The 16,529-nt window shown below is 51.9% G+C and overlaps 7 protein-coding genes across 7 annotated transcripts; 5 read left to right on the top strand and 2 right to left on the bottom strand.

Annotated features, from left to right (window-relative positions):
- Positions 1–28: 28 nt before the first annotated feature.
- On the top strand, positions 29–5,161 carry MRET_1755 (senataxin; the record flags this gene model as incomplete). Its single annotated transcript, XM_027628382.1, has 1 exon — positions 29–5,161. The coding sequence occupies one exon, from the start codon at positions 29–31 to the stop codon at positions 5,159–5,161; it is 5,133 nt and encodes a 1,710-aa protein (XP_027484312.1).
- A 4-nt stretch (positions 5,162–5,165) lies between these two features.
- MRET_1754 (uncharacterized protein) lies at positions 5,166–6,049 on the bottom strand (the record flags this gene model as incomplete). Its single annotated transcript, XM_027628381.1, has 2 exons — positions 5,166–5,792; positions 5,819–6,049. The coding sequence occupies 2 exons, from the start codon at positions 6,047–6,049 to the stop codon at positions 5,166–5,168; spliced, it is 858 nt and encodes a 285-aa protein (XP_027484311.1).
- Positions 6,050–6,287: 238 nt separating this feature from the next.
- MRET_1753 (classical protein kinase C alpha type) lies at positions 6,288–9,752 on the top strand (the record flags this gene model as incomplete). The annotated part of the gene is made up of 4 exons (XM_027628380.1): positions 6,288–6,293; positions 6,335–9,562; positions 9,606–9,688; positions 9,731–9,752. 4 exons carry the CDS (start codon positions 6,288–6,290, stop codon positions 9,750–9,752), a joined length of 3,339 nt encoding a protein of 1,112 aa, XP_027484354.1.
- A 151-nt stretch (positions 9,753–9,903) lies between these two features.
- Positions 9,904–10,523, top strand: MRET_1752 (small subunit ribosomal protein S19e; the record flags this gene model as incomplete). Its single annotated transcript, XM_027628379.1, has 3 exons — positions 9,904–9,911; positions 9,956–10,017; positions 10,108–10,523. 3 exons carry the CDS (start codon positions 9,904–9,906, stop codon positions 10,521–10,523), a joined length of 486 nt encoding a protein of 161 aa, XP_027484353.1.
- A 257-nt stretch (positions 10,524–10,780) lies between these two features.
- Positions 10,781–11,468, bottom strand: MRET_1751 (U2 small nuclear ribonucleoprotein B''; the record flags this gene model as incomplete). The annotated part of the gene is made up of 4 exons (XM_027628378.1): positions 10,781–10,815; positions 10,844–11,174; positions 11,201–11,373; positions 11,402–11,468. The coding sequence occupies 4 exons, from the start codon at positions 11,466–11,468 to the stop codon at positions 10,781–10,783; spliced, it is 606 nt and encodes a 201-aa protein (XP_027484356.1).
- Positions 11,469–11,620: 152 nt separating this feature from the next.
- MRET_1750 (RhoGAP and Fes CIP4 domain protein) lies at positions 11,621–14,542 on the top strand (the record flags this gene model as incomplete). The annotated part of the gene is made up of 1 exon (XM_027628377.1): positions 11,621–14,542. One exon carries the CDS (start codon positions 11,621–11,623, stop codon positions 14,540–14,542), a length of 2,922 nt encoding a protein of 973 aa, XP_027484355.1.
- Positions 14,543–14,657: 115 nt separating this feature from the next.
- On the top strand, positions 14,658–16,514 carry MRET_1749 (RIO kinase 1; the record flags this gene model as incomplete). The annotated part of the gene is made up of 1 exon (XM_027628376.1): positions 14,658–16,514. The coding sequence occupies one exon, from the start codon at positions 14,658–14,660 to the stop codon at positions 16,512–16,514; it is 1,857 nt and encodes a 618-aa protein (XP_027484104.1).
- Between the last annotated feature and the right edge of the window lie 15 nt (positions 16,515–16,529).

The following is a 16,529-nucleotide window of genomic DNA, read 5'->3' as shown; positions in this document are numbered from 1 at the left end:
CGCGCGTCGTTTTTCCTTCTTGCTTGCCATGGCATGGCTCGAGGCACGTCATGTGCACGATCCCGGCCAGCCCTTGTATGAAGCGCTGGAGCAGTATGTGCCGGAAGCCAATATGGCATGGCCGTTGGCGCGGTCCATGTACGCTGCCCTGGCGTGCGAGCAGGCCGAGCCCAAGGCGACAAGTTATACCCTAGATGGCGTTGTGGCCATGTTGAAGACGTCGCGAGGACAAGACAAGCTCGCCTGGACGATCGCACAGAGTGTGTACGATGGGTCGCCTTCCCATGTCGAGACACTCGCGCCACTCGCTCTCGAGTCCCTGTCCGCCTCCGAGGCGCCTCTGGAACAAGTGCTCAGTGTGCTGACCTTACTGTGTCAGAGCGAGGCCATGTCGCCGCTGTGGGACAGGTACCGGCCCATGCGAGTGATCACGGATGTGCTTGAGCACGGTGCCTGCGATCGAATGCCCCTCCCATGCATCTTTGCCTTTCTCGTTCGCTTCCTCGACGCGATGCGCAGTCCAGTGTCGTATGACGAGACACTCAAGCTCATCATGCAGCACCTCTTAGAGTATCGACAGCATGCACACCACGATGAGTCTGTACGAAGCTCAGCACTAGCACTCGGTGCTTTGTTGCTGGAAGTCCGCCTCAACAAAGCCATTGAGGCTGCCTTGGCTCATCCTACGCCCGAGACATGCATCCAAGGCGACGCATCCTTGTCCCTCGTGCTCAACCTATACGCTGTCACCCTCATGACTGGCAGTATGCGTACCCCTCGACTCGTGCGCCCACTGGGCCTCGCACTGGTGTACGATGTCGTAAGGACCGTCAATGCGTGCCTGTATATATCGTGCACGTCGCAATACATCGCTTCGAGTCGAAAACAGCATGGTCAGGACAAAGGATTTGCGCAACTACTAGAAGATGTCGGAGACATGCCCCTTCCGGTCGTTTCAGACCATGTATGGAAGCAAGTATCGCTCGCGTTGGGCAGCGACGAATCGCATCTTGTGCCTCGTGTCCTGCGTGCGTATTTTCTACACGCCCTTTCCATCATCGCACCCTTTTATCCTGCGCCTGTACTAGAGACGCACATACCCAAACCATCGGAAAACCCGCCCTCCAAGTCGTACGATACCCTTTGTTCACGTATATCTGCCCTTGTGACTCAGACGCAGCACACCATGACTATGGTCGTCGATGCCCTCACTACAGCGCTTGAACAGAACACGCTGGCCGAAATGCCATCCGTATGCATATCCGTCTTACCAAGTCTAAGTGCCTCGCCATCCAAGGAGCTGGCGCACGGTGCTCATGCCATTCTACGGTCCCTAAGCGATGCATCCTACACCCGCTTTGAATCCATGCACATGCTCTGGCTCGACGCTCGTGAACCGGCCGTGTACGGAGCGCGCCATTTTGTATCACTTTTCCTACATGCTGCACACCACCTGTCTTGGTCTCTATCGCTCGCACGAGCATCCGTGTCCATGCTAGATGATATGCTTCACGTTCTTTGTGACCGCAATATGGGCGTATTGCTGCCCTACATTCCCTGGGACGCCGGCAGCGGTGCGGATGTGCTTCATGTATGGACTGGCATATCTGAGTGCATCGCAGCCATGTTTGGGCGCATCCCAGAGTGGTCCCGCACAGCTGATCGGCAGGAGATGCTCCAATGGATTGCACACGTGCCGATGCTGGCATCGTACATGGTCCAAAGTGCTGACTTGGCAAGTCGCTCGAACGAGCTGCAACCGTATACAGATCAAGTGTATGGCGCCCTGGCCTGGCCACTTGACTGTGCGATTGGATGGCTCCGACTAAATCACGGAGAGCTGCTGCAGCAGTTGTCTGACTACATTCGAAGGACCGTGCATGTGTTTAAGAAGCAGCAGTGTGTAATGCCAGGGCCCGTTGTCAAGCACGCCGTGGAGTTTTTAGGGCAGCAGCTCGCTGTTACCAACGCACAACAGCGCAAGACGCTTTTGTCTACGCCACAAATGGAGCTGCTGCTGGACGAATTCATCGCTCTCTCGCGCGCGCCAGGACCTCCCGCTCCCAAAAAGCAAAAGCTCCAGCAGCAGACTTTGTCGTTTGCACCGCGTCCATTGGATGCACCGAAGAAGAAGCCTATTGTGGTGGACTTGACGCGCGACTCACCCAAGACCGCGGCACCGAAGCCCAAATCGACAGGTAAATTGGCGCAGCTGCGCAACGAGTTTCAGCTTACTCGGGCTGTCGCTCGGAAACCCCAGGCGCCCCTGCGCCAGTTTGAGCCAGACGAGCCGCGTGCACCTTTGGCGACGAGCAGCGTGACGGGCGCAGTCAAGACGCTTCCACCAGTGAAACGTCCTCCACCGCCTGAAGACAGCTCTTCGAGCAGTGAGAGCGAAGAAGAGGAAGAAGGTTTGGCTGCTCTTGCATCACCCCGTAAGCCCAAAGCTCACGAAGTTCGCCGCAGTGTAAAACCAATGGTTGATCCTGCTTTGCAAGAAGCCATGCGCAAGGCGGAAGACGAGCAGCGACGGCGTCGCCTTGCCAAGGCTCCGGCACTCACACCTATGCATGAATGTATTTTGTCTTGGGACATGCAGGCCAAAGGCGGTCTGCCTCCAACTCGACTGGATGGCATGCCCTTTTCGATCGATGCTGCGCGATCGCCTTTGACAGATACCGCTTCATACATGAACCGATTCTGTACATTACTCACGCTTGAGGCGTGGGCACAGTTTCAACAAGCATGTGGTGATGTGAGAGATGCTGTGTCTGTGCCGTTACAATATACCCGCCAGAGCCGCGTAGACAACTTCGTGCACTTGGAATGGTCCACACAAACGGCTGTGCCTGTCGGCACGTACTTCAATGAGACCGATATCGTGTACTTGGAGTTGCCTTCCCGTGCGATTCGACTGACCGCAAATGTCTTATTCAGTAAACGTGCCTCGACCACGGGCCCTGCCACCATCAACTTGGGCGTGCAGTGTGTATGTGCCAAGGCTCAGCATGCTATGCCATTCATGCATGAAGCTGGATGGAAAGTGACCAAGCTCCTGACCCTTACAACACTTCGTCGAGAATTCGCGGCATTGTGCAGTGTGCCCGACTTGGCGATGACCCAGGATGTATTGCATGCAAGAGTTGCCCAAGTACCTGACGTATCCAAAGCAGATGAGGTCAAGGCTATGCAGACGTACCAACTCAATGCGCCTCAGGCTCGAGCTGTCGTTGCGGCCATGCGTACCTTGGGCTTTTCTCTAATTAGGGGCCCACCCGGCACAGGTAAGACTAAGACGATTCGTGCGCTGGTCGCTTCTTTCCTCTCTCGCCGAGCGGGTACCACCATTGGAGCCAAAAAAGCCTCGGCACCACAGGCCCGCATGCTGTTGTGTGCGCCCAGTAATGCGGCTATCGATGAATTAGTGATTCGCATAAAGAATGGCGTCGAAATCGACGGCAAGCGCATTTTGCCTCGTCTCGTGCGCTTGGGTCGTGACGAGGCTGTCCATCCAAATGTGCGCGACGTGACACTCGACGCACTTGTCGAAAAAGCCGGAGGAAATGCCGGTCCATCCCGGGCCATGGACGAGCTGCAACAAGTCGAGCAAGCGTGGCAACGAAAGCGTACACAGCTCGAGTCAGCCAGTGCATCGCAGCAAGCACGCGCGCTCCAGGCGGAGCTCAATGAGCTTACCGATCGCCGCTTTGAGCTACGTGAGCAAGTCGCCTCACTTCGGAGTCGGAACAAAATGGGCGCCCTTCGTCCAGGTGCAGAGCATCATATGGCTCGTATGAGCATCTTGGATGATGCCGAGATTGTATGCACGACTCTGGCCGGTGCGGGGCATGAAATGTTGTATCGGTACACGTTTGACACGGTGGTGATTGATGAAGCAGCCCAGACTGTGGAGCCGAGTACGTTAATTCCACTGCGATATGAATGCATGCGTTGCATTATGGTGGGTGATCCTAAGCAACTGCCTCCGACTGTGCTCAGTCAAGAGGCCCAACGCCTCGAGTACGATCAGTCGTTGTTTGTGCGCATGTTCAATGCGGCGCCAGAGCGCGTACATTTACTGTCTATTCAGTATCGTATGCATCCTGACATCAGCCTTTTCCCCTCCACGGCCTTTTATGACAAGCAGCTGGTAGATGGGCCGCGTATGACTGAGTTGACGGCTCAGCCGTGGCACGGCACCGCTCTGTTTGGTCCATTTCGCTTCTTTGACGTTCGCACACCCGAAGAGCCTGGTCGAAGTCACTCGTTGCAGAACCCTTCCGAAGCTCAAGTGGCGATGCAAGTATATGAGGCCCTGTGTGCCTGTGCTGGATCAAGTCTGCAGGACCGTATTGGCTTTGTGAGCATGTACAAAGCTCAGGTGGAGCTGCTCAAGTCGCTTTTTATCAAGCGATACGGCCGTTCTACGGCGCACGAGGTGGAATTCAGCAGTGTGGATGGTTTTCAAGGTCAAGAAAAAGACATTATCGTGATTAGCTGTGTTCGAAGCAACAGGGATGGCAATATGGGCTTCTTGACCGACTATCGACGTCTAAACGTGGCATTGACGCGCGCTCGCAGTAACATGATTGTCATTGGTAACGCGGACATGCTGTGTAAAGACAAGATATGGCGAACAATGATCACGGAAGCTCGCTCCTATGGCTTCGTTGTGCCCGTGGATAGCAAGACCTTTGACAATCCGCAGCGCCCAGCGCCCAAGTTTGTGGCTTCCAAGCCGAAAGTGACTACCGAAGCACCATCACCGCCCAAGCCTTTGCCAGCTCCGAAAACAGATACAGCCAAGGCTTCGTCGACGCCTGTCTCGACCCCTAAAATGTCTAAACAGGCTGCGCCTATCAAGGTCACCAAAGCACCCACTCCCATCTCGGCACCTACCAATCCAAAAAAACCGAATCAAATGACAGAAGGCGTCCGGGCACCGCCTCGTGTGGTTCCATCAGCCTCCTTGCTGGCGCCTCCGAAGCGCAAGCACAAAACTGGCAAGTGGACGCAGATCGTTGAACGCAACAAGGCCTCCAAACCAGAAACGCCCATGCCTGCACCAAAATCTGATCGACGGCCCCCACCTAGCCATGACGGACCAAGCTGGCTTCGGTCAGCGCGTCCCCATACCCTGCAAAAGCGAAATCCTCCGTAAAATACTATATGTTGATAGAGTCTATAGGCGAGGCACATGGCGTTGCCCACATATCATGGTCATCGTCCCATCTAGCGTCGGAGGAGTCGCCGTTAATGGACAAGGCGCGTGGGGGCGACAAGATATAGGTTGTGTCTGTCGAGAGGTTCGGCAAGTCTTGTGGCGCTGGGTCATGCTCAAGTGTCGTGCATGGCATGGGAAATGTCGACGGTGGTAGTATGCTTCGGTCAGCCAGATTCAACACGCGCGCAATTTCTCGCGCTGGATCGGCAGTCGAGGCAGGATGCGTTATGCCTGCTATGCTTTGAGCAACGCAATGTATCAGCGGTGTCATTTGACATACATGATGTGCATATGCACCATTGATGTGTTCGGCGTGCGGTGCGATTACACGCACCATCGACTCGTATAGTGCCTGGTGCAGTGCATGCAAGAGTGGCATTCCCATAACGGGAGCGCATAGAGCCTGAACGATTGATTCATCTCGCCAGTGCCATAGCAGGTGCAGATATATGTATTTGGGAGCCGTAGTACCGCGCGGAATCGGGCGCAAGACGCAGGCATAACGCAAGGCATTGTCGCGCGTCACACCGGTGTATTCCACGGAGCGCACATTGAATACTTCTGCATTCTACGTAATTAGACATAAAGACGTACTTTACGCATAAAGGCGGCTACGGCTGGCCGCATCCCGCTCTGATGTAGGCCTGAGGCTAGTAGACGCATCTGACCCCCGGTGTGCCTGACACTACACGCACATTGTATCTGCAACTTCCTGCCGTCACACTGAAGCGCCGCACGAGCTCGTGGTCCACATGTTCGAAGCAGTACCTCACATTCTAGCTCATGTGTCCGGGTCTGCACCACGACTTTGGCGCGGCGGGTCATACTCGCGGCAAGAGGGACGCGTCATGTGTGGGTTGTTGGTCCGAGCGCTTTGACCGCGCCTGTGATGCCGTCATCTGTCGGCCGAACGAAGACGTCTCTCCCCGGCGTCAGATGCGTTGATGCAAGCCTCGACAGGCGTGGAAACGTGCCATATCGACACTGCAGCCGCGTGTCGTGTGCTCGTACGCAGGACGACCTGCTCTTGGGAGTAATTGCATGAGCCCAGGAATCTTTGGATATGCCTGTATGTCTTAGTCGTAGCGCATGCAACTAACTGCTACCCAGGACTCAGTACCAACGAAAATCGCTGACTTGGAGTCGCGCATCCAGAAACAGCATCGCATTATCGAGGGCTTTCAGAATCTGCGCAGTGCTACACCTAATCAGGATGTGATAAAGCAAGCAGACTCGAATATACGTGATGCCCAGCGCACAATTCACTATTTACAAGACAGTCTAATGTCGCTTCAAAGGCGCGCTTCCATCGATGCGATCAATACCGAGCGAAAGCCGTCATTGTCCGGGACCATACCAGCGACGCCTACAACATCGGCACACTTAGACTCATTAAACGATCCCACCATGTCGCCATCTCAGGTTGTTGACGAATACGCTCAGACGACTTTCGACGCGCCTTCATTCGCACCATTTCCGATCGACAGCAGCGCGGCGTATCGGTCGGGTTCGTACAGCATGGATCATGGTATTTCTCCATTGAATGACATGAATCTCCTTTCTCGTGAGCCCACCGTTGCGCGACGCAACTACTCGCCTCTCGATCTCATGCGATACGACACACCACTTACAAGTGCTAAAGTCCAACGCATGCTGAATCAGCTGGAATACAAACTACAGCTTGAGCGCCAGTTTAAGCAGGGATATGATAAGATTGCTCGATTATACGAAGCTGAAGGCGATCGCCGCAGTCAGGATGACGCAGCGAGCAGGCGTTCTGAGTCAGCAGGTAAGCTCGTACTGATCCAGCAGGCCCTCAATCGATACCAACAGCTGGACATGCGCGATGCCGAAGAGGTGCAGCAGGAAAATCCTTACGCAGCACGCCGTGCTCGCAAGCCTCAATCAGGTACATTGTCGATTTCTATCAAAAGAGCGAAGGAGATTGATCATGCTGCCATTTCTAACAGTACTCGCTTGATGCGTGAATCGTATGTCGCTATCAAAGTGGAAGAAACAGAACGTGTACAGACCCCTTCATCGCGCACCGATACCTGGAACGTAAAATACGAACTTCCGCTGGAAAACACCAACGAAGTGGAACTTGTCATCTTCGACCAAGTCGGCTCGTCCGTGCCTGTGCCTGTCGGCTTGCTATGGTTGAGAATCAGTGACATTATCGAACAGTTGCGCCGAATCAAGACAGGTCAGGTTCTTCCTGACAATGCGCAGTCGTCGCCCGCTGCAGGCGGTGGCGAGTGGGTCACAGCGGAGCGAATGGCGTCACTTCATTCCTCGAATACCATGAATCAGACCGTTATGCAGCAAGCCAAAGAAACGGGCATGGAGGGTTGGTTCACAGTGGAACCAACTGGTGCCATTTATTTGCGTTTAGACTTTACGAAACAAAATGTGACAAAGCGCCCGTACGATACAGGCTTAGGTCGTCATGGTGCTATGCGCAAGCGCCCAGAAGAAGTGTCTGTCGTGAACGGACATAAATTTATTCCAAGACAATTCTACCAGGTCATCCGCTGTGCTTTGTGCGGTGAACTCTTGTTGAACGCTGCTGGAAGTCAGTGTCAGGACTGCAATTACACTTGTCACAAAAAGTGCGCTCAAAAGGTCGTGACCAAATGCATCAGCAAGACCAGCGATTTGTCGGCTCGTGATGAGGTGGAGCTCAAACACCGCATTCCGCACCGATTTGAGCCGTTCACTAACTTGGGCACGAACTGGTGCTGTCACTGCGGTTCAATGCTTCCGCTGGGCCGTCGTGTGGGTCGCAAATGCAGCGAATGCGACATCACATGTCACGCTGATTGCATGCATCTCGTTCCAGACTTTTGTGGTATGTCGATGGAAATGGCGAACCAGATGCTCAGTAATATCGCCACGATCAAGAAAAATCGCTTTAGCTCGTCTTTGCCCGATTCTGCTGCACCTAAGCGCTCGAGTGTGCTGAGCACCGATACTCTACGGCCATCAGCTCAGCAAGCGAGCATGGGACAGCTAACACCAGGCATGCAGCAGCTTATGGTGACGCCGTCTTCATCTCGACCTTCTGTTTCGATGCAGGGCAGTACTCAGCACAGCCCTGCGCGTAGTCCTCTACCAAGCCCTCAGCAGAGTCCTAAACCCTCGCCTGTTCACCCTATACGCCAGAACCTCGCTTCGATGCGGCAGCCGTCGATTGACTTGAACGGTGTGGCACTTACGAGCCCGCCTTCATCGTTACAGCCAATGTCGCAACCATTCAAGGATTCTGCAAGAATTCCGCCAAAGAGTGTAAATCGAGTACCTGTACCAACTCCGTCTCCAAGCCATGCTTCGCCACTTCCGCCACGTCCATCTCTTCCGCAAGTTGCTGTGGTACCGCCGCAACTTCCTTCTGGACCTGAGCAGGCATCTTCTCTCGAGTTCCCTCCATCTTCGATGCGTAATGTCACACTCGATGACTTTAACTTCCTAGCTGTGCTGGGCAAAGGCAACTTTGGCAAAGTGATGCTGGCTGAAGAAAAACAAACAGGTGTTTTATACGCGATCAAGGTGCTGAAGAAAGAGTTTATTATTGAAAATGACGAAATTGACAGTACACGATCCGAGAAACGGGTGTTTTTGACAGTGGCGCGTGAACGGCATCCTTTCCTTCTCAATTTGCACTCTTGCTTCCAGACGGAGACTCGCGTATATTTCGTGATGGAGTATGTTGGCGGTGGTGACTTGATGTTGCACATCCAACGTCAACAGTTTAATTTGCATCGTGCCAAGTTTTATGCCGCAGAGGTGTTGCTTGCCCTCGAATACTTCCACAAACACGGCATTATTTATCGTGACCTCAAGCTTGATAATATCATGCTCACGCTTGATGGGCATGTCAAGATTGCTGACTATGGTCTATGCAAAGAAAATATGTGGTACGGTAATACGACGTCGACGTTTTGTGGTACACCTGAGTTTATGGCACCAGAAATCTTGTTAGAGCAGCGTTATGGACGCGCTGTGGACTGGTGGGCGTTTGGCATTTTGCTATACGAAATGCTTCTTGGGCAGGCTCCATTCCGTGGTGACGACGAGGACGAAATCTTTGACGCCATCTTGGAAGATGATCCGCTGTACCCTATCCAAATGCCGCGTGACTCTGTGTCTCTTCTCCAACGTCTTCTCACGCGTGACCCATCACGCCGACTTGGTGCTGGTCCCAACGATGCTGACGACGTGAAGGCACATCCCTTCTTCCGAGATGTCAATTGGGACGACTTGATCAACAAACGGGTCCCTCCGCCTTTCTGCCCGACGCTTCGTCATGCAAGTGACACGGAATGGTTTGATACAGAGGTATGTGCCATGTCTGCATTTTAGATTGCTAACTTTTTTCCAGTTTACTAGAGAGAAACCAACCCTCACGCCGGTGCACAGTATCTTCTCACCAGAGGATCAAGCCGAATTCCGTGACTTTAGCTGGTACGTGCGAGGTTCACATGGGGTTCCTACTAACCTCCACAGGACATCTCCACACTTTGTATAAATATGTGGAGGTCACATGGTAGCGAATATAGTTCGTAACGAAATTCGCACGCGCACACAAATTCTTCGGCCGACATGGAGGTATTCGTTTTCGTGCACTCAAGGCGTTGGTGATACAACGTGCACAACGCTCACCTTCTCATAGAGTCACCATGCCGAAGTATGTGCCGATACCCGCACGAAGCATGAGCTAACACATATCAGCGTTAAGGACGTCGATGCCGCCCAGTTCATCAACGCTTACGCTCAACACTTGAAGCGGTCGGGTACGTACGAGAGATGGCACGTCGCGTCAAAAGACCACGTTGACGTGTCTGTTGTCTTATACCAGAGAATGGAAACTAACCGTTGAACAGGTAAGATTGAAATGCCTACGTGGGTCGATATTGTAAAGACGGGAGCCTTCAAGGAGCAGGCTCCTTACGACCCAGACTGGTGGTACGTTCGTGCTGCCACGCTGGCTCGCCACGTCTACCTGCACAAGTCGGTCGGTGTCGGTGCGCTCTGCAAGCTCCACGGTGGCCCTAAGAACCGCGGCTTCCGTCCCTCGCACCACAGTCGCGCCTCGGCCTCGGTCCAGCGCAAGGTGCTTCAGAGCCTCGAGGCAATTGGTGTGGTTGAGATTAGCTCGAAGGGTGGCCGTATCATCTCGCAGGATGGCATGCGTGACCTCGACCGCATTGCTGTGGCTGTTCTTGAGTCGCAGCGCGAGGATGAGGAGGATGAAGACGAGGATGAGGACGAGGACGAGGACGAGGAGGACGATGAGTAAATGTATGAAACTTGCTCCATCGGTCCTATTCATCATCTACTCTCTTCTACTTACACTCTGTACTAGTGTAGCTGGGGTGAGATCCCTCTGGGTGTCCTAGTTGAATACCTGACTGAAAAATGCATAGCTTGCAATGCGTATGTCGCTGATCCTAAGGAGATGTGTGTCGAAAGAGACCCGCGTATTCGCAATATAGAGGGCGACTATGTACGTCTGGGGGGTATAGTGGCTGGGGAAGTCGGTTGGCCAGGTCGAGGCTACTGGTCGTCGTCCGAGTTGCCGATTTCCATGGCTGTAACGTGTTAGGATGTGAAACTTACCGTCATCGTCGTCGTCGCTCTCCTCCTTTTCCTCCGTATCGGTAGTTGTAGTAGGCGCCTGATCTGTTCGCGGTGCTTTGGTTGGCCGTTCAGTAGATTCAAACGTAGGGCTTGGCATAGATGCATGCGCCCCCGTGGCATTGGCAGAGCCGTCGCGCGCACGTTTCCTTTCGAGGCCCTGCGCATCGCCTTGCGCATTAGAGAAGGTTACGCGATCACTGATCATTGTACCATCGGCATTTTTGTATATTAGATCAGGTCGTAGCAAGGCCTCTTGGCCATGCTCTGCTACAATAGTAGCCTTGGATCGTGTTCGTGCATATTCCAGGACCTGCTGTGAGAGCGGCTTTCACATACCAATGGTTTTTCGTAAAATTCAAATCCATCTAGCGCCCTTAATGCTGCCGTCGCACTCTGTAAGTCGCGGAACACGATAAAAGCTTGTCCACGCATACCATCTGCCCTTGTGGCGACGACATCGAGTACTTTGCCGTAACTGCCGAATAAGCTGTATAGCTGACGACGAAGTTCTGAACAATGAGAACACGATATACATACCTGGTTTCTTAACCTTTGTATTGATATTTTTAATGTAAAGCGATGTGTTGGGCGTCGCCGTAGACATGCTGCCTTTGGAACGACGTGCAGGATGGACAGCAAGTGTGGTCAGCGGGTTTTCAATACATGCCACGTGGAGCCACATGTGTCAAAATGGACCATGGCGGGGCAACATCATATTCTGGGTTGTGAATCCCTTAACGATAGGTCGTTGTCGTCATGACAAACGAGGCAGCGACCACAATGCCACGCCTGGGTATATCGTACCCACCTTCGTTTTCTTCCTCATTTTGGACATACCCTGATTACCGCAAAGGAGCGGTAGTATTGTACTCACGACTACAAGAAGGACTGGATGAAAATGAAACTGTTTTAATGCACATGCAGCATCGTGTTAATGCAGAATACGCATATGCACGATCACTAGCTCAAGGTCAAAATGTTATTTGCTCCTCTGATCTGCTTTTTCCTGGCGCAGCAGATCGTTCACGCTCGAGATATGACAATTACTCGTCTTTGACTGCACAAGCCATGCGTGAGACATCAAACTTGGTATCGAGCCATGTGGCTGCGCAGCATTTTCAAGTCGCCAAGGAACTTGATGAAATTGCTCTCGAATCTTTTAGTGCATGGGTTGTGGCACATACAGAACGGGTTCATGGTAGCTGGCGAGCTGTGGACGACGCACTCGCGGCTCTAGAAGCTCAGTCACTGGATGCAACGAAAAAGCAGTCTGCCTATGAAACTCGCTGTCAGTATGCCGACGAAGCCGAAGATGATGTGCGATTTGCACCTAAACCACATGTATTTGGTGCGCAAAAAGAGTCTGATTCTGCGCAGGAAGACGAATGTAATAAAAAGTCTGACGATCCCCAATCGCAGGCTGCTCGTACCCCTAGCGCAACGTCAAATTCCGAAAGCAAAAAGGTATCTCAGGAAGTACTTTTGACGGTGGAAGATGGGCTTGAAAAAGACGCTGAAAAGTCAAAAGCATCAAACCAGGTTCCTCTAGAGCAGAAGGAAGCGGATGCACAAAAACTGAAGCGACGTGAAACAATCCGTCAGCAGTTCGGATTTAAGGAGCGAAAACGCCCAAATACGCATGAACAACATGATCTTGTACATCCTTCATCGGAACGTCCGCCGCAGGAGCAGCAGCAACAGCATCATTCTCGATTGTCTTCTTATTGGAACTTGACTAAAGAACGTGTCCAAGAATCACCTGCATTAGCCCAAGTTCGAGCTGCTATGACAGGACTCTCTGAGCCACGGCATATCCGTTTGCGACGTGAGGCTGATCTGGCCGAAAAGGCTTATCGTGAATCAGTCATGCTACACGACAAGCTGCGATGTGAGGCAGAAGAAGTGCTGTTCCGTGAGTATAAAAGGGTGCAAAAATGGGAATATGACCGCGCTATCGCGTTGCAACGGGTATTGGCTCTTTGGCAAAAAATTGTGGGCCGTATTACTAGTAAATCAGACGCATCGATGATAATGAGTATTAATCCGGCAAGCCACATCCAGCAGCTTGTATTTGATTTCCGCACAGGACCGTTTCGGCCTGCTGCCATGGTGTTTAAACCATACTACCATGATGACATGCGTTTTCAGGCAGGAACAATCAATGGAGGGTTTGGCATGGACTTGATAACAGCTGCGAAGAGTGTGGCGCTGCAATCACATAAATCGGCTCTTTCTGGTCAAGGCATATCTCTAGCGATGCCGAATATACCACCTGTGCTCCATGTCCTTCTCTCGGCATTGCAAAGATCCTATGCTGAATCGTCACGCTGGGTTCCCCCCAACAGCGCATTGTCGGATGCAAAAGTCAATGCAGAAAAACGACGAATTTGGTTGTACGATGTCCCATTGACGAAAATGCACGAACTTCGACGCGAACTGTCGCAGTTTTATAACTCCAATCAAAGTGAGAATGCAAACGAGTCGAGTGCTCTCGATCAAATGCTTGACGCCGTCGATGCCCCTGTCCTTGCTGCTACGGTGAAACTTTGGCTGCTCGAACTTCATTCACCTTTACTTACGTTTTCTTTGTGGGATAAGATTGTCGCCCTGTATGAGGCGAATCATGTACGAATTTCTTCGCTATCGGAAGAGTCAAACAATGATGCCCTAAATGCAATAGACGAGACCCATTTGCGAGGCTTGTCTGAGATACTAGGCCATCTTCCAAAATTACATCTGACGTGCCTCGATTCTCTTGTGTCGCACCTATACAAACTTTTGAAACTGACTTCAACAGAAGATGATGATGATATGTATCTCGCCAAGTTGGGCTTGTCAATGGGTCGCTGCGTTCTACGCCCTGACAGTACTCTTTCTTCTCTTGTGTTTTCTGATGTTCCAGCTTTATTGTTTAGGGATTTAGTCAAGAACTATGAGACACTATTGCCGCCCATTATGCAGCACAAGGTGAAGGAGTCGGATTCAAAAGGCCTGAGCCCATACAAGGTATTGACACTTCAAAGGCATCGGCCTGCACTGGTGGATGAAAGGATCAAGCGTAGTTCACTTCCTGGGCTGGGTTTGCCTAAAGAAGCACTGCAGCGTCGCGCAACGCAGCTCGAGTCTCGTCACATGTCCACCCCATATGTGCGGACACTGGTGGACACTACTACTGCGAATGAAAAGGCGACTGTTTCGCGCTCAGCCACACTGTCACACATGCAGCTTATCTCCGGGCCCCTTCATGATACTGCATACATTTCATCAAAGCAGGAAATCAAAGGGAATGTCGTGCCGGCAATAAGCAATCGGTCTCCTGAAGAAGCACCCAAGACGGATGTTCTCTCAAGCGCGTCTGTTCATGCCAATCGCTCTAAGGAAACTGATAACATCGATACAATACAAAGAAAAGATGAATATAACCAAAATGCTACTGATGTATCATCGGCGGTCCCAGAATTACACTTGCAAAGCATGCCGGACGCAAAAGAGGTCGATATTCCCAGGTCCCCGATGGATCTTGAACAAGAACGCAAATCCCCATCCGGATCACCGTCCCATGGACGTTTTTCCAGTGATGCCTCGCCAAATGCTACTCCGACTACTTCCCAAACACCCCTTCGAGCTCGACCAGGTGGGGTTCGTGGACCCAGAGGCCCGCGAAAAGCATCTAAGTAAACGTTGTCTTCATAAATAGCAGTGGAAAGGGCCAGTTGTTAGGTTCGTGTACCGCTTTGGTGATCTCCTCCACAAAGAAAAAATGGGCAGCTTTTTTCATTTGGTTGCAGCCATCATGTCGGATCTGGAAGTGGACCAGGACGAGATTGAAGAGCGGTCAAGCTTGTATGACACGAGCGACGATGAACTACTAGAAGAAGTCGATACAGCTCCTGGTGCAGTAGAAGATGCTGACTGGGAGACTGCGCGAGGTGACTTTACGAAACAATACAACCGGGCTCGACAGATGGCTTCTGCTTTGCAAACCTCTTCTAAAGACACCAGCAGCGCATTACCTGCCGTGAATCGAGCACGTCTCCGCCAAAAAGCTGCTCCTGTACCTGGAGAAAGTATTTCGACTGCATCGGAAGAAATTGCTGCACATCCCAGCAAATCTGCTGCACAGATTGCTGCTTTGTCCAAATTTGCAGCTCGCATTCATATTGAAGACGCGTATGACCCATCGCGCGTAGCCGGCGGTAGCGTGGATGGTACCGTTCCGCGAAAAACAAATAAACTTGAAATAAATCGGCGTAAGGACAAGGCCGACCGTGCCACGCTCCAGCAAGTGTTGGATCCACGTACGCTCTTAATTCTCTCGAAAATGATACGCCGCGAGATTATTTCAGAAGTAAATGGATGCATCAGCACGGGTAAAGAAGCAAGTGTATACTATGCTGTACGACCGCCTGCCTCACCTGAGCAAGGACCTGGCAGTGCCGCTATTAAAATCTACAAGACAAGTATTCTTGTTTTCAAGGACCGTGATCGGTACGTATCAGGCGAATTCCGATTTCGTCACGGCTACTCTCGCCATAACCCACGAAAGATGGTGCGCCTGTGGGCTGAAAAAGAAATGCGAAATCTGAAACGACTGGTGAATGCCGGCATTCGTGCGCCGCCGCCTATTGAGCTTCGAGATCACGTCCTCGTGATGGAGTTTTTGGGGGATAAAGACGGGTGGTCAAGCCCACGTCTGAAAGACGCAGAAAGTCTGATCTCACCAGAAGACTGGCCAAGGTTGTATTGTGAGCTTCTTTCCACGATGCGACTAATGTATCATCGTTGCCGCCTTGTTCATGCGGACCTAAGTGAGTACAATATCCTGTACCATGAGGGCCATTTGTGGATCATTGATGTGTCACAGTCTGTAGAGCATGATCATTTACATGCTTTTGACTTTTTGCGTGAAGACATTGCGCATGTGGACGCCTACTTCAGCAAACACGGTGTGGAAACACTTGGTCTTCGGCAAACATTCCATTTCGTCGTTAAAGAGGCTGCGAGGTCTCGCGGAGGCGGTGTAGCTGGCCTTGAAAAGCTCGAACATGGTGACGAGCAGATCGATGCCGCCGTTTTAGACATCAAGAAAAAACATGTTCAGGCCAATGAGACCGAGGAATCGCTCATGAAAGAGCTATCTCGTCTTTTGGACGATACAAGGCAAACTGCAATGACGACAGATGCCGAGTCGTCAAGAGCAGGGCTTTCGATCGTTGGTTCTCTCGTGAATCAAATGGACGAAGAGCAAAAAAATGAAACGGAAGAATCTGTATTCCGTCAGAGTTATTTGCCTCGCAAACTCGATGAAATATACGATCCTGAGCGTGATGCAGCGATGGTCCGTTCTGGTCAAGTGAGTAGCCTGATCTATTCCAGTGTGACTGGTCTAAATGACTTGTACGACACTGAGGCAGACCCAGATCAAGCCACACCAGACTACGAAGCGGCGGAACCGGACACGGAAGATGCTACAGAGGACGACTCAGACAGTAGCAAAGAGCTCGACCCTGAACAAAGACAAAATCAAGAACGCGAAGAACGCAAAAACCACAAAAAGCAGGTGAAAGAGGCAAATCGTGAGCGCCGAAAAACCAAGATGCCCAAGGCGGAAAAAAAGCGCCGCATGAAAAAGACAACTCGCAAAAAATAGCATGTACAAACTACA

The sequence above is a fragment of the Malassezia restricta genome, chromosome III (assembly GCF_003290485.1).
Source record: "Malassezia restricta chromosome III, complete sequence".
Classification (NCBI taxonomy): domain Eukaryota; kingdom Fungi; phylum Basidiomycota; class Malasseziomycetes; order Malasseziales; family Malasseziaceae; genus Malassezia; species Malassezia restricta.
This window is presented reverse-complemented; position numbering and strand designations above follow the sequence as displayed.